At 43.9% G+C, this 23,033-nt stretch overlaps 1 protein-coding gene across 6 annotated transcripts in view; it reads right to left on the bottom strand.

Annotated features, from left to right (window-relative positions):
- stab1 (stabilin 1) overlaps nucleotides 1-23,033 on the bottom strand; it is a 271,384-nt gene that overhangs the window by 208,266 nt on the left and 40,085 nt on the right. For 5 of the 6 annotated variants that reach the window (XM_070895414.1, XM_070895415.1, XM_070895416.1 and 2 more), the window contains 5 exons: nucleotides 20,029-20,225; nucleotides 19,278-19,408; nucleotides 17,309-17,424; nucleotides 14,066-14,148; nucleotides 9,727-9,858 (listed from right to left, as the gene is read on the bottom strand). In XM_070895414.1, the coding sequence (XP_070751515.1) occupies nucleotides 9,727-9,858; nucleotides 14,066-14,148; nucleotides 17,309-17,424; nucleotides 19,278-19,408; nucleotides 20,029-20,225 (659 nt within the window). The remainder of the gene's footprint in view (nucleotides 1-9,726; nucleotides 9,859-14,065; nucleotides 14,149-17,308; nucleotides 17,425-19,277; nucleotides 19,409-20,028; nucleotides 20,226-23,033) is intronic. The other variant, XM_070895417.1, reaches the window with a different exon arrangement.

The following is a 23,033-nucleotide window of genomic DNA, read 5'->3' as shown; positions in this document are numbered from 1 at the left end:
TCTCAATCTTCTCTGCTCGAAGGAGAACAACCCCAGCCTCTCCAGTCTATCCACATAACTGAAGTCCCTCATCCCTGGAACCATTCTTGTAAATCTGTAACCATTCTTGTAAAACTTGATGAGAATGTGTTAACCAGTATGGTGTACAGAGAAATTTCATCCCATAGACTTCATTGTTGGAGACTAGCTGGAGCAGTTTGAAAATGGAGATGGCATGTTGTGGTTCCAGGTCCATAATTAACCACAGTTTGACTTCCTAACCTCCACTGTGCTGAGAGAAAGCAAATGATTCCCTTTTGGAGGAGGATGGGGAGGGAAATCAGAGAGCAAATTATCCTCTTCTCAACTTAAACTGATCTAATCTGGGAAGGAATTGGAAATGCTACAATATACATCGCATCCCCTAAAGCTGTTCAAAAAATCTCTCTCAGACTTCCTCCAACTGACCATTACCCAGTCACTCTTGCAAGACATAGGTGAGGATATCAGGTGAGGAAAGGATAGACCATGGTCAAATAATCTGTCAAACTCACTGTCTGGGCCCACGTGTGAAGAATTTCCACTTGGGTGGGGTAAGGGAGCCAGTACCCATGGAGCTAAACCGCACCATATCCATTCAGGAGCCTAAGGAGGGGAGAATGTTGGTCTGGAAGAGGGATGGAATAGGCGGGGCAGTGGAGAATATATATTTTTTTAATTATCTTTTACTGATCCTGGATCACGTGGTGTGACATGTTCTCATGATTCTAATGTAACCACAGGCAACAATCTCAAGAGGTCCTTCTTGCAAACAATCGTTAACCAACCCACAATACATAGAATACAACCAGGTGCAAACTGTTGGCATCATACACAAGCAGCTCAATATAGGAACACTTGTGTGGATTGAAGGTGGTGGTTTTAATTGAAACTTTATATTCCTCAAGTCTTCTCCAGTTCATTGGTTAGGGAACTCATATGCTAATCAGTTCCAAACGATCAACGGTAAATTCATCTTTTGTAAAGGATCTCATTGACTCATCTGCCCAGACCAGCACTCTGCTATAAAAATTATACCTCGACCGATAGTCACAGCTACATTAGGAAAGTAAGCAGGCTTTTGATAAATTCCTACTTAAACACAGTGCAATGGATAACATTTAAAAGCTTTATCTGATTTTTTTTGTGTCATGTATCTTACATTATTATATATAACTGTATCCTAACATGCTATACTTCACTGTAATAAGATATGACCTGTAACCACCGGGGGTGCACTTGCAAGAGACAGGTATATAAGGACAGGTCTCAGGCAAGTGCTGCATTCCAGAGCTGTGAAATAAAGGTGCAGGTCCAGAGTGACCTTGACTTCACTACATGCCTCGAGTGAATCTGTACTGAGGGGACAGGACTTTACAGTGGCGACGGGTTACGGGATTACAGAATCCACAGAATGGCGAACAAGGGATCAGGTGAAAAGTACAATGTGGGAGACAATTGGGAGGACTTTATAGAAAAGCTCCAGCAAAGCTTTGTAACCAAAGACTGGTTAGGCGACGATACGGCAGACAAGAGAAGAGCCCATCTCTTGACCAGCTGTGGCTCGAAAACATACGCTTTAATGAAGGATCTATTAGCACCTGAGAAACCAGCAAGCAAGTCATTTGAAGAATTGAGCGCACTGGTAAGAGACCACCTGAAGCCAGCGAGCAGCCTACACATGGCCAGACACAGGTTCTACAACTACAGACGCTGTGTGGGCCAGAGCATATCCGACTTCGTGGCAGAACTTCGGTTGGCTAGTTTATGTGAGTTCTCCAATGAACTGAGGAGAGAAATGCTGAGAGACTTTTTCATTGAAGGAATAGGCCACGCAGGCTTTTTCCGAAAGCTCATAGAGACCAAGAACCTGACCTTAGAGGCAGCAGCACTGGTTGCACAGACATTCTTGGTAGGGGAAGAAGAAACGAGGTTGATTTACAATGCAGGTACGACAACTAACGAAATAATGGAACAAGGAGTTCACAGCATTAGAAAAGCTGCTACCCCCACAGACAAAACCGGCAGAATAGGCTTTCGACAGCAAGCAGTGGCAACAGAAGCCATCAAGGACCACAGGAACGGCCGTTCACACCTCATCAACCAAAATGAGAGCAATCAACTACAAACTGAGAGAAGCTCAAGAGAGATCAGCCAAACACAGCTCATTCTTTGCAAGCAGTCTGTGCTGGAGGTGTGGGGGTGGGCACTCGTCAAGGGGATGTCGATTTCAGCAGGCTGTTTTCAGGAACTGTGAATATACAGGGCATTTGGCCCGCATGTGCAAAAAAACGCCAGCTCGGCTAGTATACGAATCGGATGGGTCAGAAAGCGGACCAGAAAACGGTGGGGACAGTACCCGGGACACCGATGTACAGCGGGTCAACACAATCAATGGCCGCTGCTCCTACGACAGGACGCCTCCTGTAATGATGAGGGCCCTACTCAACGAGATATCTGTCAACATGGAGCTGGATACAGGAGTGAGTCAATCTCTCATGGGCGCTCAACAATTTGAACAACTGTGGCCGCATAAAAGAGACAGACCAAAACTCACAAGGGTCGACACCAAACTAAGGACCTATACCAAAGAAATCGTACCAGTCCTTGGCAGCGCCATGCTCTCTGTCACACACAAAGGGACAGTGAACCGACTTCCCCTGTGGATTGTCCCCAGAGACCCCCCCAGCGCTGCTGGGAAGAAGCTGGCTGGCAAAACTAAACTGGAAATGGGATGATGTCCATGCCATGTCATTAGAGGAATGGACCTCCTGCTCAACAGTTATAAAGTGATTTGAACATCTCTATCAGCCAGGTGTGCGCACTTTCAAAGGGGCCAAAGTCAAAATCTACATCACACAGGATGCTAGACCGGTCCATCACAAGGCCAGAGCTGTACCCTATGTGATGAGGGAAAAGATTGAACACGAACTAGACAGGATTCTGCGGGAAGGCATTATATCACTTGTGGAATTTAGCGACTGGGCAAGTCCCATCGTCCCAGTCATGAAGCCTGATGGATCCGTACAAATCTGTGGGGACTACAAATCTACCATAAACAGAGTCTCCCTACAGGACCAGTACCCGCTGCCCAGAGCGGAGGACTTATTTGCCACAATGGCTGGAGGTAAACTTTTCTCAAAATTAGACCTCACATCTGCGTACATGACGCAAGAATTGACCGAGGAATCCAAATTACTCACCACCATCAACACACATCGAGGCCTTTTCATGTACAATCGATGCCCATTCAGCATCAGGTCGGCAGCTGCCATATTCCAGCGCAACATGGAGAGTCTGCTCAAGTCCATCCTGGGGACGGTTGTATTTCAAGACGACATACTTATCACGGGCAGGGACACCGACTCCCATCTCCGTAATTTGGAAGAAGTACTAAAGCGGTTGGATCGGGTAGGCCTACGAGTCAAGAAATCCAAGTGCCTGTTTCTCGCACCCGAGGTTGAATTTTTGGGCAGAAGGATTGCCGCTGATGGAATCCGCCCAACAGAGTCCAAAACAGAAGCAATTCGCCTGGCACCCAGGCCCCGAATGTCTCAGAACTGCGCGCCTTTCTCGGGCTACTCAATTACTTTGGGAACTTTATGCAGAACTTAAGCACGCTGCTGGAGCCTGTCCACGTGCTACTCAGGAAGGGGTGCGATTGGTTTTGGGGGGACGCCCAGGAACGTGCCTTCAATAAGGCACGCAACCTTCTGTGTTCCAACAGTGTTTTGACTTTCTTTGACCCAGGTAAAAAGCTAGTTCTCACATGCGATGCGTCAGCCTATCGGGTCGGGTGCGTTTTGCAACATGTCAATAGTGCGGGCAAATTACAACCCATAGCTTATGCCTCCAGGTCGCTTTCGCGGGCGGAGCGCGGGTACGCAATGGTAGAGAAGGAGGCGCTCGCATGCGTGTACGGTGTCAAAAAGATGCACTAATACCTTTTCGGGGCCAAGTTCGCGTTAGAAACTGACCACAAGCCCCTCACGTCCTTCCTATCCGACAGCAAGGCAATAAACGCCAACGCCTCGGCACGAATTCAATGGTGGGCACTCATGCTGGCGTCCTACAACTATACCATTCTAAAAAGGGAGGGAGAACAGCCAGTTGTCGTGGTGCACATTGGTACCAACGACATAGGTAAAAAAAGGGATGAGGTCCTACGAGACGAATTTAAGGAGCTAGGAGCTAAATTAAAAAGTAGGACCTCAAAAGAAGTAATCTCGGGATTGCTACCAGTGCCACGTGCTAGTCAGAGTAGGAATCGCAGGATAGCGCAGATGAATACGTGGCTTGAGCAGTGGTGCAGCAGGGAGGGATTCAAATTCCTGGGGCATTGGAACAGGTTCTGGGGGAGGTGGGACCAGTACAAACCGGATGGTCTGCACCTGGGCAGGACCGGAACCAATGTCCTAGGGGGAGTGTTTGCTAGTGCTGTTGGGGAGGAGTTAAACTAATATGGCAGGGGGATGGGAACCCAATGCAGGGAGACAGAGGGAAACAAAACGGAGACAAAAGCAAAAGATAGAAAGGAGATGAGTAAAAGTGGAGGGCAGAGAAACCCAAGGCAAAAAACAAAAAGGGTCACTGAATATAAAGGGGCTGCAGGAGGGGTCAAAACTAGAAATCATGGTTTAAAAACTAGTATTAAAACACTCTCCCTAAACGCACGCAGCATTCGAAATAAAGTAAATGAGTTGATGGCACAAATCATTACAAATGGGTATGATTTGGTGGCCATTACAGAAACATGGTTGCAAGGTGGCCAAGACTGGGAATTAAACATACAGGGGTATCTGACGATTCGGAAAGATAGACAAGAAGGGAAAGGAGGTGGGGTAGCTCTGTTAATAAAGGATGATATCAGGGCAGTTGTGAGAGACGATATTGGCTCTAATGAACAAAATGTTGAATCATTCTGGGTGGAGATTAGAGATAGTAAGGGGAAAAAGTCACTGGTGGGCATAGTTTATAGGCCCCCAAATAATAACTTCATGGTGGGGCGGGCAATAATTAAGGGAATAATGGAGGCATGTGAAAAAGGAATGGCAGTAGTCATGGAGGATTTTAACCTACATATCGATTGGTCAACTCAAATCGCACGGGGTAGCCTGGAGGAGGAATTCATAGAATGCATACGGGATTGTTTCTTAGAACAGTATGTTACAGAACCTACAAGGGAGCAAGCTATCTTAGATCTGGTCCTGTGTAATGAGACAGGAAAAATAAATGATCTCCTAGTAAAAGATCCTCTCGGAATGAGTGATCACAGTATGGTTGAATTTGTAATACAGATTGAGGGTGAGGAAGTTGTGTCAGAAACGAGCGTACTATGCTTAAACAAAGGGTACTACAGTGGGATGAGGGCAGAGTTGGCTAAAGTAGACTGGAAATACAGACTAAATGGTGGCACAACAGTAGAGGACTTTTAAGGAGCTCTTTCATAGTGCACAACAAAAATATATTCCAGTGAAAAAGGGTGGTAAGAGAAGGGATAACCAGCCGTGGCTAACCAAGGAAATAAAGGAGAGTATCAAATCAAAGACCAATGCGTATAAGGTGGCCAAGGTTAGTGGGAAACTAGAAGATTGGGAAAATTTTAAACAACAGCAAAGAATGACTAAAAAAGCAATAAAGAAAGGAAAGATAGATTACGAAGGTAAACTTGCGCAAAACATAAAAACAGATAGTAAAAGCTTTTACCGATATATAAAACGGAAAAGAGTGACTAAAGTAAATGTTGGTCCCTTAGAAGATGGGAAGGGGGATTTAATAATGGGAAATGTGGAAATGGCTGAGACCTTAAATAATTATTTTGCTTCGGTCTTCACAGTGGAAGACACAAAAACCATGCCAAAAATTGCTGGTCACAGGAATGTGGGAAGGGAGGACCTTGAGACAATCACTATCACTAGGCGGGTAGTGCTGGACAGGCTAATGGGACTCAAGGTAGAAAGTCCCCTGGTCCTGATGAAATGCATCCCAGGGTATTAAAAGAGATGGCGGAAGTTATAGCAGATGCATTCGTTATAATCTCCCAAAATTCTCTGGACTCTGGGGAGGTACCAGCGGATTGGAAAGCAGCTAATGTAACGCCTCTGTTTAAAAAAGGGGGCAGACAAAAGGCAGGTAACTATAGACCGGTTAGTTTAACATCTGTAGTGGGGAAAATGCTTGAAACTATCATTAAGGAAGAAATAACGGGACATCTAGATAGGAATAGTGCAATCAAGCAGATGCAGCATGGATTCATGAAGGGGAAATCATGTTTAGCTAATTTACTGGAATTCTTTGAGGATATAACGAGCATGGTGGATAGATGTGTACCGATGGATGTGGTGTATTTAGATTTCCAAAAGGCATTCGATAAGGTGCCACACAAAAGGTTATTGCAGAAGATAAAGGTACACGGAGTCAGAGGAAATGTATTAGCATGGATAGAGAATTGGCTGGTGAACAGAAAGCAGAGAGTCGGGATAAATGGGTCCTTTTCGGGGTGGAAATCGGTGGTTAGTGGTGTGCCACAGGGATTGGTGCTGGGTCCACAACTGTTTACAATATGCATAGATGACCTGGAAGAGGGGACAGAGTGTAGTGTAACAAAATTTGCAGATGACACAAAGATTAGTGGGAAAGCGGGTTGTGTAGAGGACACAGAGAGGCTGCAAAGAGATTTGGATAGGTTAAGCGAATGGGCTAAGATTTGGCAGATGGACTACAATGTCGGAAAGTGTGAGGTCATCCACCTTGGGGAAAAAAACAGTAAAAGGGAATATTATTTGAGTGGGGAGAAATTACAACATGCTGCAGTGCAGAGGGACCTGGGGGTCCTTGTGCATGAATCCCAAAAAGTTAGTTTGCAGGTGCAGCAGGTAATCAGGAAGGCAAATGGAATGTTGGCCTTCATTGCGAGAGGGATGGAGTACAAAAGCAGGGAGGTCCTGCTGCAACTGTATAGGGTATTGGTAAGGCCGCACCTGGAGTACTGCGTGCAGTTTTGGTCACCTTACTTAAGGAAGGATATACTGGCTTTGGAGGGGGTACAGAGACGATTCACTAGGCTGATTCCGGAGATGAGGGGGTTACCTTATGATGATAGATTGAGTAGATTGGGTCTTTACTCGTTGGAGTTCAGAAGGATGAGGGATGATCTTATAGAAACATTTAAAATAATGAAAGGGATAGACAAGATAGAGGCAGAGAGGTTGTTTCCACTGGTCGGGGAGACTAGAACTAGGGGGCACAGCCTCAAAATACGGGGGAGCCAATTTAAAACCGAGTTGAGAAGGAATTTCTTCTCCCAGAGGGTTGTGAATCTGTGGAATTCTCTGCCCAAGGAAGCAGTTGAGGCTAGCTCATTGAATGTATTCAAGTCACAGATAGATAGATTTTTAACCAATAAGGGAATTAAGGGTTACGGGGAGCGGGCGGGTAAGTGGAGCTGAGTCCACGGCCAGATCAGCCATGATCTTATTGAATGGCGGAGCAGGCTCGAGGGGCTAGATGGCCTACTCCTGTTCCTAATTCTTATGTTCTTATGTTCTTATGTACCATAAGGCACAGACCAGGCACAGACAACTGTGCCGACACGCTCAGCAGGCTACCCCTGGCGACCACAGAAGGGTCTGACGAACAGGACTGTGAGATAGTCATGGCAATCAATGCCTTTGAGTCCACAGGTTCGCCCATGACGGCTCGCCAAATCAGAGCCTGGTGGGCCAGCGACCCCATGTTATCCTTCGTAAAAAGATGTGTCCCAACCGGTGACTGGGCAGAGGCTCGCGATGCCTGCCCCGAGGAATTAAAACCCTTTCACAGGCGCATGCATGAGCTATCACTAAAGCAGACTGCCTGATGTGGGGCAGCCGAGTAGTCATGCCTCTGCGAGGCAGAGAGGCATTTGTCCGGGAGCTGCACCGCGAGCACCCGGGGATCGTTCTCATGAAGGCCATAGCCAGATCCCACATCTGGTGGCCTGGTATTGACACGGACTTGGAGCTCTGCGTCCGAAGGTGCACCATTTGTGCCCAACTCAGCAATGCCCCCAGGGAGGCTCCAATGAGCCCCTGGCCCTGGCCTACCAAAGCGTGGTCGCGGGTGCACGTAGACAATGCGGGCCCATTCACGGGCAAAATGTTCCTCGTAGTTGTAGATGCATTTTCAAAATGGATCGAATGCACCATTTTAAACTCAAGCACAACCTCCACCACTGTGGAGAGCCTCACAGCCATGTTTGCAACGCACGGAATCCCTGACATATTAGTCAGTGACAATGGTCCGTGCTTCACCAGCGCAGAATTCCAAGACTTTATAATTGACCACGGCATAAATCACGTCAAGACGGCACCGCTCAAGCCAGCCTCCAACTGCCAGGCGGAGAGAGCAGTGCAAATCATTAAGCAAGGCATGCTTAAAATCCAAGGTCTCACGCTGCAGGGTCGCCTGTCGCGACTGCTGTTGGCATACAGATCTCGTCCACACTCACTGACTGGGATCCCCCCCGCGCAACTGTTGATGAAAAGGACTTTAAAAACAAGGCTCTCATTAATCCTCCCAGACATGCACGAAATCGTTGAGGCAAAGCGCCGTAAGCTGACTGAGTACCATGGCAGAAATTCGAGGGGGAGATGGAATGAGATAGGGGACAAAGTGTCTGTACTAAACTATGGCAGGGGTCCCAAATGGCTTGCAGGGACAGTAACTGGCAAGGAAGGAAACAGGCTACTGGTAGTACAAATGGACAATGGCAAAACCTGCCGGAGGCATGTAGACCAAGTCAAAAGCAGATTTACCAACAGCACTGCGGAACCAGAGGCAGACTACAATGTGGAACTCGCACCACATTTGTGGACAGACAGAGGGAACAACCTGAGGAAAGGGCAATCCCAACAGACAGCCCAGGCGAGTCAACAACAATCACACCAATCGAAACAGACAGCCCAGGCGAGATACCAGCAACCACACTCAAAGAAAAACAGACACCAAAACAAATAACTGAACCACAACTCAGACGTTCCACGCGAGAGCGTAGACCACCTGAGAGACTGAACTTATAAAGACAATAAGACCTTGGGGGAGGGTGATGTCATGTATCTTACATTATTATATATAACTGTATCCCAACATGCTATACATGACTGTAATAAGATATGACCTCTAACCACCAGCATACCTTACCACCGGGGGTGTACTTGCAAGAGACAGGTATATAAGCACAGGTCTCAGGCAAGTGCAGCATTCCAGAGCTGTGAAATAAAAGGTGCAGGTCCAGAGTGACCTTGACTTCACTACATGCTTCGTGTGAAATCTGTACTGAGGGGACAGGACTTTACATTTTGTATTTTATTTTTATGTAATTTTATTTAGTGTAATTTATCACCCATCTTGTCTGTCTGGTCTGGATCTCTCCATTGACAAGGGGGTGAGAGTGCAGCCAGGCTGCTGCCAATGTCACCTGTAGCTGGGTGCAAGGAATTGCTAAGGACTGCCTGGGGTGATTCTCCCCTTCACTTAGTCTCTCCTCATTCAGCATAAGTTGAGCGGGAATCAAGCCTATGACTCCCTGACTTTTCATTCGAAGAGAATAAACATACAGTTCTAATCCAACATTGAAATATTTCATTTTTTAAAACACGTGCAACTATTCCCGCATAAGGCCCAAGGTACAATGTTCAAAACCAAAGATTGTACTATAAATTACCCTACCTTTTCTGTCTGGGTCACTTCAACTGTATCACCGGCCAATGTTTCAAAGGTCTTAGTGTCTATTAAGTCCTTGAGTAGCAGAACACCAGGGATAATATGTTGTTTGCATGAAAACTTGTTTGTCTCTATTACCTTTGTCAGAATACAACACACAGTTAGAAAATGAAATCATTATCAAAGTTTGATACCTGATAACATCAGTGATGTGCCTCTGTAAATTTTTAGATTCCTGTACCTTCGTTGGCTAAAAAATGGCTTTTGGAAACAGTTTTCAGCCAATCTATGGCTCCATTTTTGGATGTGACTCTCATCACTCAGGGAGGATCAACATACGAAAACTCGCTTCAGGATGACTCAAAGCTGAGTTTATCGGCTAGTTTTTTCATCCAATTAAGACCCAGAAAGTGTTTTCAATTTTATTTTTCAAAGAAAAGCTTTAGAGTGAATATTTCGGATAGAAGTAAAATTAAAATAATAAGGAAAGGGAAACGCATTTTACATTTATTTTAGTTGAATAGGAATTAGCAGTACAGTAATGAGCATTTGAGTAGCTTTACTATTGCAATATCAGTGTTGGTTTCAGCATTACAATGTGTGAGGTTAGAAAAAGATTATCCAGCCCAGAGAGCCTGGGACCCAATGCTACAGTTAAAAGGATATCAGTGAAGAATGTTTCCATTTTCTCTACATTCTTGCTTATAATGGAGCTTCTGGCTATTCACGTGAAAATAATTTATGATTGAAAAAAATAAATGCTCTTTGAAACACCATCCACTGGAATGTGACTTTTGAAAAAACAAATGTTTCAGCGTCTCTGCCCTAGGAGAAGATTTTTATGTGATTAAATATTAATAAATGCAAATTACTAGGAATGGGTGTCAAATGAAGTGTCACAACGAAAACCTGATGTGTCCACGATACAGCAGGTCCAGGTTTATTTGTGAATGCCTAGATTGGATCCACTTGAGAGCACTTTGAACCCGAATATGCCAAAACTGATTACCATCAAAGGCAGAAAGGATTCAAGATTAATTTCTCTTTCATTGGCTTTTTTCATTTCTCACATCCACATTCAAAATGTAATTTCTCTGGCAATTAACCTATTGCATCAGAAGATAAACCTGAATGCATTCTTGAATTTAGATTGAAACACATGTCATAAATGTGAAGGAGTTACTGCCATCTTTCAAATTAACTGGTTAAAACGTTCAAGATGTTTGGTATCGAATTCCAAATTGTACAGAGCTTTCTAGTCACACAGAGGTTGATGATTTCTCACTGCATGTGTGGATACAAAAAAGAGCAAAAAAAACTGAACTCTGAGCATTATATGTAGGATTGAATAGAAAAGCCAAAAAGTGTTTTTCAATTTGTGCAAGACATTGGTTAGACCCCTTTTGCCTTTCACCCTCACCACATTTGTCATTCAATCTCTCCTGCCTTCCTCATTATCACAGACCTTCCCTTTTGTTCTTTCCTCCCCTCCCCCATTTCGCTTTCCCTGCCCCTGCACTTGCTTAAAAATCTGTTACATCTATAACTTTCTCCAGTTCTGACAAAAAGTCATCGACTTGAAATGTTGGGGCTGAAATTGCCCCACGGCCGGTACTGGGGCGCAACAGTTCGAACAATCTGGAAATGTAGCAAGACGGGCAGCTAAATCTCCCGGAATTGGCCTCTTTAAACAAAAGCATTTGTTGGGGGCGGTAATGGGGCGCTAGTAGCTCGTTCGCGGGGCTCGACGCTCAGCACATCAGCGCTCAGCACATCAGCACCGAGCTGATGATGGCCGCGTCATGCTGACGCGTCACAAAGTCCCACTCTTCTTTTAAAGGGGAGGGCCGCTGCGAGCTCTGCAGCCACTTTAGTGGCGCCGAACCAATGGCTGCCATTGTCAACCGACAAAAAAAAAAGATGCCGGCCGCGGCGCAAGGCCCTTCCCTTAAAGGGCGGACGGGGCGCCCCAGCCACAACAGCTTTGGGACCCGCGAACGCGGTGGCATCACCCCGCACTAACCTCGCTCCTGCGGAGCAATTTCCCCCACAGGGCGCAAAGGGGTCGATATGGGGCGATAAGGGGTCGGCGCGCACAGCGATGATGTCATTGCCGTGTGCGCTGACGCCCCAGATGAAAATTACAGGGCACAGCACAAACCCGTTTCCTCCTCCGCCGCCATCCCGGGCGAAAAGCCTTTAGCACCCCAATAGTGCCTGCCGCAAGTGCTAATGGGGCTTTTTGAGAGGGGTAATTTTGGTCCTGTTAACTCTGTTCCTCTCTGCAAAGATGCTGCCTGAACTGCTGAGTATTTCCAGCATTTTCTGTTTTTGTTTCAGATTTCCAGCATCGCAGTATTTTAATTTTGTATTGATTGTATTGATTTTGTTGGAGTGAAGCTCTGGACATTTTGTTAAGGAATGGTCTACTGGATCCATGGAAAGGGCACAGCAAAGGTTCACCAGAGCTCATAGTTATGAAGAAAGGCTTGAAATAGTTTTTGTTTCCTCTACGGATACAGCAGAGGTTCAGGGGCAATCTAACAGAGGTTTTCAACATTCTGAAAGGATTTGAAAGGGTACATAGTGAAAGATTGTTTCCATTGGTTAGTGGACCAGTAACAATGAACATAAGTTCAGGATAATCACTGTGAAGAACAAAGGGGTAAGTTTGATGATTTTTTTTCATACAGTGTGCAACGAGAGAACATGGAATGCTATTGAGGCAGAAAGTGCAAAACCATTGCAAATGGAATTAGATAAGTACACATATTTGAAAAGGAAAAATATAAAAGGATATTGGGAAATTCCAGATAAATTGGCTTAGAGTAGGTAGCACTAATTGAAAAGCTAGCTATTCAGCTTATTCTACCCAGAATCTAGAATCATAGGGAGAGACTTTGAACTGTTAGCAGCTCTTTTCTTGCCTGAGAAATTGGCAACTGGCAGTTGAAAGTCCACTGGGGACATTTTGGGCCCATTTACCTGCCTGAATCGACTTTCAGGCAGGCTTATATATGGGTGCCACACACTTCTGCCCAAAACAGGCAGGAGGCTGTTTAGTCATGCAAATCGGGGTCCTTCGACTGTTGTAGGACCCCAAATGCAACTTGGAAAGGGAAATGGGCAGAGCATGCCTGTCTGGTGCCCGCAGTTCACTGACAAAACGTTAATGAGGCCCAAATCTGAAAGTGGTTCAAGCCTCCTGACTGTAGTGTTTGATGGATGCCACTTACATAGACATAGAAACATAGAAACATAGAAAATAGGTGCAGGAGTAGGCCATTCGGCCCTTCGAGCCTGCACCACCATTCAATAAGATCATGGCTGATCATTCATCTCAGTACCTCTTTCCTGCTTTCTCTCCATACCCCTTGATCCCTTTAGCCGTAAGGGCCATATCTAACTCCCTCTTGAATATATCCAATGAACTGGCATCAACAACTCTCTGCGGTAGGGAATTCCACAGGTTAACAATTCTCTGAGTGAAGAAGTTTCTCCTCATCTCGGTCCTAAATGGCTTACCTCTTATCCTTAGACCTCTTCAGCACCCAAACTGCAAGTCAACCCCATTGCATAGGATATGCAGCTCAGAAACAGGCCATTTGGCCCAACCAGTCCATGCCGGTGTTTATGCTCCACTCAAGCCTCCTCCTGTCTTTCCTCATCTAACCCTAACTCTCTATTCCCTTCTACCTCATATGCAAATCTAACCGCCCCTTAAATGCATCTATATTGTTCGCTTCAACCACCCCCTGTGGTAGAGAGTTCCACATTCTCACAATTCCCAGAGTAAAGAAGTTTCTTTTGAATTCCCTATTTGATTTCCTGGTGACTATCTTATATTGTTGGCCTCTACTTCTGGTCTTCCGATAAGTGGAAACACTCCCTCTGTATCCACTCTATCAAAACCTTTCATAATTTTGAAGACCTCTATTAGATCACCCCTCAGCCCTCTCTTTTCAAGGAAAAAAGAGACTCAGCCTGTTCATCCTTTCCTGATAGGTACAGGTATCATCCTTGTAAATCTTCTCCGTACCCGCTCCTCAATCTTAGTTCTTACCTGCTTGTAACATTATTTTTCAGAGTCCTGCAACTCCGGATTGAATCTCAGGCTGTTCCCAGTCCCCATAGTTTCTAATGAGTTATTCAATGGTGCACAAGGACTCTCTCCCACCCATGATGTTACAGAGGGGAGATCCTTCCCGTCCCTAGGGAAGGTGACCTGGAATTGCATGGCTCCAAGTTCAAAAATGTCAAACAGGGTTTTACTGAGAAAAACAGTTTTCTATATAAAATGGGGAAGTACTTTCAATTTGTCTACCTGTTTTCCAAGATAACTTACCTCGTGTTTTTTTTGTTTCTTGACTAGAGGAAAAAAGACAGTAAAAGGTCCCATTTTACTCAATGTTGATAAGCATCCATTATCTGAAAAGATAAAAAAAAGAGAATTTAAGCAGAACATATTCAAGCATTTCTTCTTTCAAAATAAATAAATCTGATTTACTATGAATGAGAATTAGTAACAGGATATTAATATGAAATTACTTTTTGAAGCAATTATAAGCCCAGATTTTGCTGCCAAAATAACGGTGAGGCTAATGGCATTCGCCGTTATTTATGCGGAAACGTTTCGGCAACTTCAGGCGAGGGGCAGATGCGCAGAAATCCAAAAGTTGCTGTCCAAGTTGCGCTGCTTCGACCGTAATTTCGTGAAAATGGCATCTCACTGACAGGCATTAAATGCTGTGATTTTGCAGTATTTGCGTGGTAAATATGAACTAAACTCACCTCAGAAAGTTGTCAAGTCTAAGCACCTTTTTAACGGCGTAATAATTGTTAATTATTGCCAATCAACCTCTCCAGCACTGAAAATTAACTAGTACAAGTGTGGAGACTCATTCCTTCAGGTTTTAATTGTTATTGGCGATTTTAAAAATGTTTAAAATATTTTTAAATGTCTATTAATTTGGTTTCTATTTTCTCTCTTTCTCTTAATCCAATCTTTCTTTGCCTCTCTTTATTTCTCTTTCTGTACCTGATTTGACATTGAATTCGTCCACTTTAATGTACACTTCCTTCTCAGTCCTTGCACTGTTAATTTCACTATACTTCACTCTGGTTGGTTAAGAAGATACACAGTAGCTTGGCCTGTTCACTCAGGTCCCAGATGCCCAGTTTCCCTCACTGCGCTGTTATCAGCTCGCATTTTCAGGAAATTGCCATGCAAAAAATTCAAAAACCTAAACCTGCAAGAGCCAGTCTAACTAATGGTAGACACCATTAGATGCCCTGATACAGCAAAATCTGGCCCATCGTCTAGATTTCCAGGCAAAATCCTGACTGGAAGTAAAGTGCACAATTTGTGCGGGCCTGATGTTGACCGTGTCAGAATTTCTGAGGTTAGCATCATTAAAATATTTTGGACAAGCTCCAGGTAGAAAATTGGGAGCAAAGTACTAGAGTGCTGCTGAAGGATTTAAAGGTTTGCAGCAACTTAAAGGAGCAGGTGTCTGCAAAAATAGATTCAGAGCAGAGCAACAGTGTCAGGTGGGTCTGCGGCAGGTCAAGGAGTCTTTAGTTTCTTAAATGCAGCTGTGAAATTCTGCTGGGGAAAGTAACGCAGAGGAGGGATGCTCTGTTTGGCATAAGGTTACAAGAAGAGTAGCATAGTAGCAATGGAAAGAGGTGGTTGGGGCAGCTACTGCTAATTCTATGACCCCATACATGGCACAAGTGCAGGAAAAAGTTGAACGACCTGATTAAATATGGCAAGATAAGAGAAGCTAGACACAGCTTCCAAGAATGTATTGTACTAAGGCATTTATAATGATTCCAGCTCCAACAATTGCATAGAGAACCAGGATACAGGGCATCTCTGATCTCATTAGGTCCATTAGAACTGCTTTCTGGCCTGGATATCTGACTTAGATATTGACATTTGATTTGCTTTGTTACTACCATACGAAAAAAGAAGTGCTAGGTAGCACTCTGCACATAAGCAGTATGGCTTGACATTAATATATGGCTACACCAACATTGTTCTTCATGCAGAAATCCTTCTTGTCAAGATTGAGAAGTTGCTTATATTAGGTGGGTTGAATGGAGCTTGTAATTTGATGAGCAAAGAGAAGGGTCTGTGGTTAATGGCATATTTGTGCTGGGGAGGGAAAAGATGTAGACAGGAGTTGCTGCAGTGGCCAAATGTGCTTGTCAAGAGAAAGTATCTTGTGTTTGAGTGGCATGAATGTGTCTCCCAGGCAGCACTATAAAGGCTGCCAGGCTTCAACATGCTGGGAGATTAGATGGGGAGAGCCATTACATAGGGTTTCATTACTATCATAGCTTCACAGAGGCTTATCTCTACCCAGATCAGTGGACATACTGAAGCAGTCTCGGCAGCAAGAACGTGGTTTAAGTAGGCACAGATAAGCCTATTGCCTTTCAGAATGGACCCACATCCAGCAAACCCATTCACCAATGATAGATGATGTGCTGGAAAATGGCAAGACAGGCCAGCCACCACCACAGCGGGCAGCATCAGTTCCAGGGTCATCTTAGGACCTAGCACAAGTAGGTACAGAGCCAGCAAGAGGCTCCTATTGACACCTGTCAGTCAGCCACCTCACTGACTCCTGGGGTCAGGAGCTCCTATAAGAAGCACTGTATCAGGCTGTAAAACACACAATTCACATGCTGCCACCAAGGAGAAGCAACAGGCTAAAAAAAAAAGCCATATTCCTCCTGTAGAATTAAGTAGAATTGCACTTTATTTCAACTGTGTCGAGTTTTCTTCTGAGGATGTAGAATAATGAATTAACTGGTCAAAGGATTGGCGTTGTTTAGTGTAGAGTCTAATGTTACTGCACGCATATTGGGCCTCTGCATTGTGCATGTGTGAAGAGGACTGTGAGTGCATTTATGTAATATTTTATGGCTGTCTGGTACTTAACCTGGAGCAAAGGAACCCAGTGTGAAGAAATGTAAGTTTTTTAAATGAATACAGTGTAACAAGGTAGTAATGTTTAGCAGGAACAGTGTTTGAAAGACATTGAGAATAAGCACAAGTCATTGGAAAAGCATTGGCATGAAAGGTGTCTTAAAAAGTACTGTAAAATCCAAACCATTTTCTCACTCCTAATAAATCACAACTTTTGCTTTGGCAAGTGAAGATTTAGAGGGTTGAGAGGAAAGGGCGGTTTATAGTACAGGTTGAACCTCCCTTATCCAAAACTCCCTTATCCAGAATCATCCCTTGTCCAGAACCATTCCCGGCCACTGGGTGCCGCATGCGCAGAACTCCGACATGAACAAATTTAAGTCCTTCCTCTCGCAATCTCTGGCTTGACCCTGCGATCCATCGCACCTCACCCCCCCCCACCCCCCCACGCCTCCCATAAACTCTCTGCCGCACTCCCAGCCTCAAGCTAGCCAGCCCCAATATCCCCTTGCTCAGTGCCTGTACCATCCAATTTAACGTGACCACCCCTCGTCTGGAAAATTCCCTTATCCAGAACAGTTCCAGATAAGGGAGGTTCAACCTGTAATTCATTCATCACAGTAATTTGAGAATATTTGAGAAATTTACCAAACATCGTCATTGATGCAGCGCTGTCCTGACTGGTGATTAATTTTTGGATCACCTCCATTATGGGACCAATGCACTTCCGCCCATCTCCAATCTGATCTGGTTTACAGACACACCTGGACAGGAGGAATACAAGCACAAAGAAATCAATCACTGTGATCCAATGAAAGTAACATTGATATTATGCATAGTTCAATACATCCAGAAACATTAAAACAAAAGTTTCTTCCGTGTGAAAGGTAAACTCGGGTTGTTTAATGATTTAGCTTGCATACGCAAAAAATTAATTTGCAAGCTGGATCCAGGGGCAAAGCCAATTGAAAGATCTCCCTGTAAACAATGAAAAGGTAAGAATTCCTCATGTAGAACGCACTTACAGTTTAACTAGAAATAACAAAGAGGGAAAATCTTCAGGAGCACATTTAAGACAAAGCAACCAATGTTCCCGTGGTCTGGAGGCCCCGCGCCAACTTTACAATGGAAAAACCACGTGTGCGCAGAAATTTGAATGGGCCACAAAGCCCATTAAAGGGGCCGCACACCCCAAAAAATTAGAGGGAACATTGATAGCAACCGGTAGAATTTTATATAATATCTATATAATGAAACTGATATAATAAATCTCAGGACAGCCACAATCATAGTCTCATGCAACCATAGAAAAATTCAACAGAAAAATTTCATGCACGTGTGAAGAAATTTTAAACGATCTTCTCTGATCATTTCACATTGTACCAATGAATGCTCCTCCTGGCTCCAAAAATTTTTTCAAAAAACCCATTAAGTAACCTTTTCTGAGTGGCCTCCAGTGGTCCCTTTAAGGACCGCTGGTTTGGCTGCTCAACTCCTGGAAAAGCTGGGACTAGTATGCACTTTCTTCGGCCATTTCTTCATGAAAATTCCAACCGGGGTCCCGCAACTGGTGTAGGGCCCGATTTACATATTTAAACATCCTGCTGCCTGTTTGGGGCTGGAGTACTGAGTGTCCATTTATAGGCCTGCCATAAAATTAAATCAGGTGGGCAAATGAGTGTCCAAGGTCACCACCGGATTTTCCTCTGCCAGTGACTCATACTTGTGACTCATACTTCAGGTGAGAAACGAGTGACCAACAGTTGAAAATTCACCCCCCCCAGCCATATTTCAGTCATGGCTACATAAATTATTTCATACAGCACTTGCATACTTTAGGTTTGTCATATGCATTGTAACATTATACCTATGAATATTCAAATCATATTCTATTCTAATGTTCTTCGCTATCTGGAAATAATCATAGAATCAAAAACATTTACTGCACAGAAGGAGGCCATTTGGCCCATCGTGTCTGGCCGAAAAAGAGCTATCCATTCTAATCCCACTTTCCAGCTCTTGGTCCATAGCCTTGTAGGTAACAGCACTTCAAGTACATATTCAAGTAAATTTTAAATGCGATGAGGTTTTCTGCCGCTACCACCCTTTCAGACAATGAGTTCCAGATCCCCACCAATCTCTGGGTGAAAAAAGATCTCAACTCCTCTCTAATCCTTCTACCAATTAATTTAAATTTATTCCCCCTGGTTATTGACCTCTCTGCTAAGGGAAATAGGTCCTTTCTATCCACTCTCTCTAGACCCTTCATCATTTTATACACCTCAATTCAATCTCCCCTCAGCCTCCTCTGTTCCAAAGAAAACAAACCCAGCTTATCCAATCTTTCCTCATAGCTAAAATTATCTAGTCCAGGCAACATCTTCGTAAATCTTCTCTGTACCTCTCTAGTGCAATCACATCTTTCCTGTAATGTGGTGACCAGAACTGCACGCAGTTCTCTGGCTGTGGCCTAACGAGTGCTTTATACAGTTCAAGCATAACCTCCCTGCTCTTATATTTTATAATGTAGAATAGGTTAATTTTCCAACAGTGATGTGCACTCAATGAGATCAACAACAGCCATCAAATGTCAAAGAATCTGTTGGTAAACACATACTCAAAATTTCCTGGTGACACAGTTACACACTTTGCTGTCTTATTACAGAGAGTCGGCTTGCAAACATCTTTCAAGGTGCACCCTCCTGATGAATTATTGCCGATGAATCCATCTTTGCACGTACAAGATGACTGTAGAAAAGAAAGGAAAATTCCATGGAAATCTTCATCTGTGATAAACTTAGCAGAGGCTGCACATATTTAATTTGAAAACCAGATAATTTTTTTAAAATTTTCCCCATCTCAACTCCACAGTTCCATGGGTGTGGACCATCCCCATGTACCCCATGGAAGTGGCCATTCTTCAAGTGTGAGCACTGGAAGACATTTTGATTGTGGGGACATCACCACCTTGCCCAAGTCTGTCACAAACATGCACATTCCTACAGAAGTTACTGAACAGCGATCAGGAGTAGAAATCTTGGCTGCTTTCACCATCCGTGGCCCGGAGGAGTTGAAGCCAATTGCAGTGGCCCCCTACTACCCCTTGCACCCCCCCCCCCCACCCCCCCATCCTAGATGAAATCAGCTACATTAGAACAAGGCAAGAGATCAAAACTGGAGCCTTTCAATCTCTGTGATTTATCAACTAAATCAATATGGAACTGAATCAAACAGGTTAATCATAAATTACTTTGATTTCAGATCATTTAATAATGAAATCTTAATTTTTGTGGATAACTAACAAGGCAATTCCTTAATTTAGAAATTCAATAACATGCATATTGAACCTAGTACTTAATTGCATGTACCTTTCCTGGCCCCAGATACTTGCACGTAGTAGAATATTCAGGACAGCCGCCATTGTCTACACCACAAGGATTCATTGGCAAACACAGCTTTCCATTTCCATGGTAACCAGGGTGACAGATGCATTGGTGTTTTCCTTCACCAAAGTACTGACACTCTGCATTTTTGTCACAGATGTTCGCAGTACATGGATTTATTGCTAGAGTACAGAATAACAAATAACAGATTTAATTTTAAAATATTGAACATTCATTTCCCAGACAAATGTTTCAGATGTAAACTAATGTCAAATTTATCAAAATTGGAACTGCCCAAAAGGGGTGAAAGGGCTTATATAATAGGTTCACCCACACAGAGTATGGGTAACAACTATCAACATTTGCACTGTGCACCTTGCAATCATTAATACAAGTGAAATGATTCTCTACTGCTTACAATATGGTATCACCTACATCCAAGACTTTGGAAAAATCTTCCATCATTTAACAATAAGATCAGGCTCCATGCAAGTGTGAACATGAGTCGACACACTGTTACCCGTGGCCCACACAGGGTGTGTGACAGGGATACATGTGCAAAACAGCAAGGTGACAAGAAAGATATTTGATGATACTTCCACAGGAAAAATAACTCCTTAAAGTACTCAGAATCGCTGAAATTTCAATAAAGAAGGAGACCATTTGGCCTATTGCGTCTGTAATGAGTCCCGCTTCAGATCAAAGCTATCTACATTATTTCATTCCCCTACTCTTTCCTCAGACCTGTTAATATTTTTCCTCCTAAAGTGCTTATCTAATTCTCTTTTGAATACCATGATCGATTCATGCATTCAATATTCTAAGAACCCCTTGTGTGGAAGTATTTCTGCTAATTTCCCTTTTTGTGTTTTTAGTACTAATTTTAAGTTTAGCCCCACCCGAAACTGACCGCACCTACCATGTTTGATGTGTTTTAACCGCCGCAGTGGATGCGGTGGCCTCTTGCGTGAAATTCAGCTCTTTGTCTTTTTTTTTCGAGCGGGCTTGAAGTCAGTCATAATAGGGGTGGAAGTGGGGGCGGAGAACAGAAGATCGGTCACCAGAGGGGCGGAAGTGGGGGCGGGCAGATTGTCCGCCACTGTCACTCATCAGCATAGCGCTGATGACATCATCACTCTGACGTGTCACCATTTCTCTCCCCTTCACTTAAAGGGGAGAGCCGCTGTTGGCGGCCTGGCCGAACCCGGATGCATAATTGTCGGGCCGACCCGGCAGTCAGCCGACCAAAAAAAATAAGATTGGGGCCATGGCAGCACGCCCTCCCCTTTAATGGCAGCCGCACCATCATTTTGCACACACTGCAAGCACAGTGCACCGACAGAAAAAAACCGTCGGGGGCACCGCGTGGAGGCCGCAAGGTTTTGTGAGGTAAATTTTGCTTCGGGGCGTGAGATCGGCAGTGATGCACTTAGGAGGGTTCGGCAACAGCGGGGCAGAAGTGGGGATCGCCAGAAAAATTGGCGAGGTGAATTTCGCGAGCGGCGGCCATTCAACAAAAATATCGACGGCTATTCAACACCACCTCTTGGCTGCCGCTTTCTGGCATTAACAGGCCTTATCGGGAAGTTGAATTTCAGCCCCTACATCTCCTGTTACTGATTCACTGCAGTGGAAAAAAAACCTTTCACTATTTACTCTTTAAAATTCTTTCAAAATTTCTATTAGGGCCTGCTCTAGCCTTGTTTGCATTAGTGAATACACTTCTAGTGTTTTTTAAGTCTCTAATTGTAAATATAGCCTCTCATCCCTGGTGTCCTAGCAAATCTACATGTGGTTTGATTGCATTGTTGAGAAATTATTTGCTGATTTCCTAATTCCAGGAAGGCCTGTGTTTTAACGATCATTTTAAAACCCATTCTGTCGCTTTGCTTGTTTTTATTTCAAATAACAGTGTTTGTCCAGCAAATCAGTCACTTTGTTGTGGAATCAAAACACTTGGAGTTGGCAAATCTTACAGGAAGTTTGTTTAGGAACAGTGTTACCTGCAGATCTTTGGTAACTCAGGCACACACACACGCATATTATATATATAATATATATATATAAAGAGAGCAGTCAGCTTTTGAAATAAAGTAATTAAATAATGGACTTCTAACTACTCCAAATGGGAAGAGATCCAAACCTATACTAACATAGCCTTTTGGTATTCCCTGGAGGAAGGATCATAATGGATGCCAGGGTCTACAATCACTTGGTCTTATTCAAAGCATAGCTGCACTATTCCATCACCAGCCTCTGGGTACACCACAGGCAAGGGGCTAGCTGAATATAAAAGATTGTTCTATATTACTGCACAATGGCAATCCATGATGGCCAGCTTGGTATATTCAGCATATCCTCCCAGTAATGAAGGGACAGCAGTGGCTGGCCATCATACTATCTATATTTGCTTTCTACTGTATGTTTGAGTGTGGTCTGGGGCTGCTCCTGCCTCAACAATGTTGCTCATAGAATTTTACAGCACACAAGGAGGCCATTCAGCCCGTCATCCCTGTGCCAACTCTCTAAAAGATCGCTCTATCCTTTACCCATAACCTTTTCAAATATTTTACCTACTTCCATTTCATGGATTCTGCTTCCACCATTGTTTCTGGTGAGATCTTTCACTTTTTAACAAACCTTTATGTGGAAAAAGAATTCTCCTAACCTTTCCCTTCATTCTGAAATGTATGTCCTCTCATTACCAACTTATTACTTTGCCTTATCAGTAAGTTCTCATTATTTTGAACACCGCTATCAGATCTCTTTTTTTTCTTCTAATGAAATAGAGATCACTATCCAGGTATCTGAACTAGACCACATTAAGATAAACACAACAGCTAAAGTGTAAAATGTTTACACAATAGTACAGCTACCAAAACAATAATTTGAACTATAATGATCGACAGCAGAAAGGCATGACCACCAGAAAATGGTGGAAAGGAACGGAGGGTGGGGAGAATACAGATGAAAATATCCAGATGAATCTC

The sequence above is a fragment of the Pristiophorus japonicus genome, chromosome 12 (genome assembly GCF_044704955.1).
Source record: "Pristiophorus japonicus isolate sPriJap1 chromosome 12, sPriJap1.hap1, whole genome shotgun sequence".
Taxonomy (NCBI): domain Eukaryota; kingdom Metazoa; phylum Chordata; class Chondrichthyes; family Pristiophoridae; genus Pristiophorus; species Pristiophorus japonicus.
The sequence above is the reverse complement of the archived record's forward strand: the minus strand, read 5'-3'. Positions and strand labels throughout refer to the sequence as shown.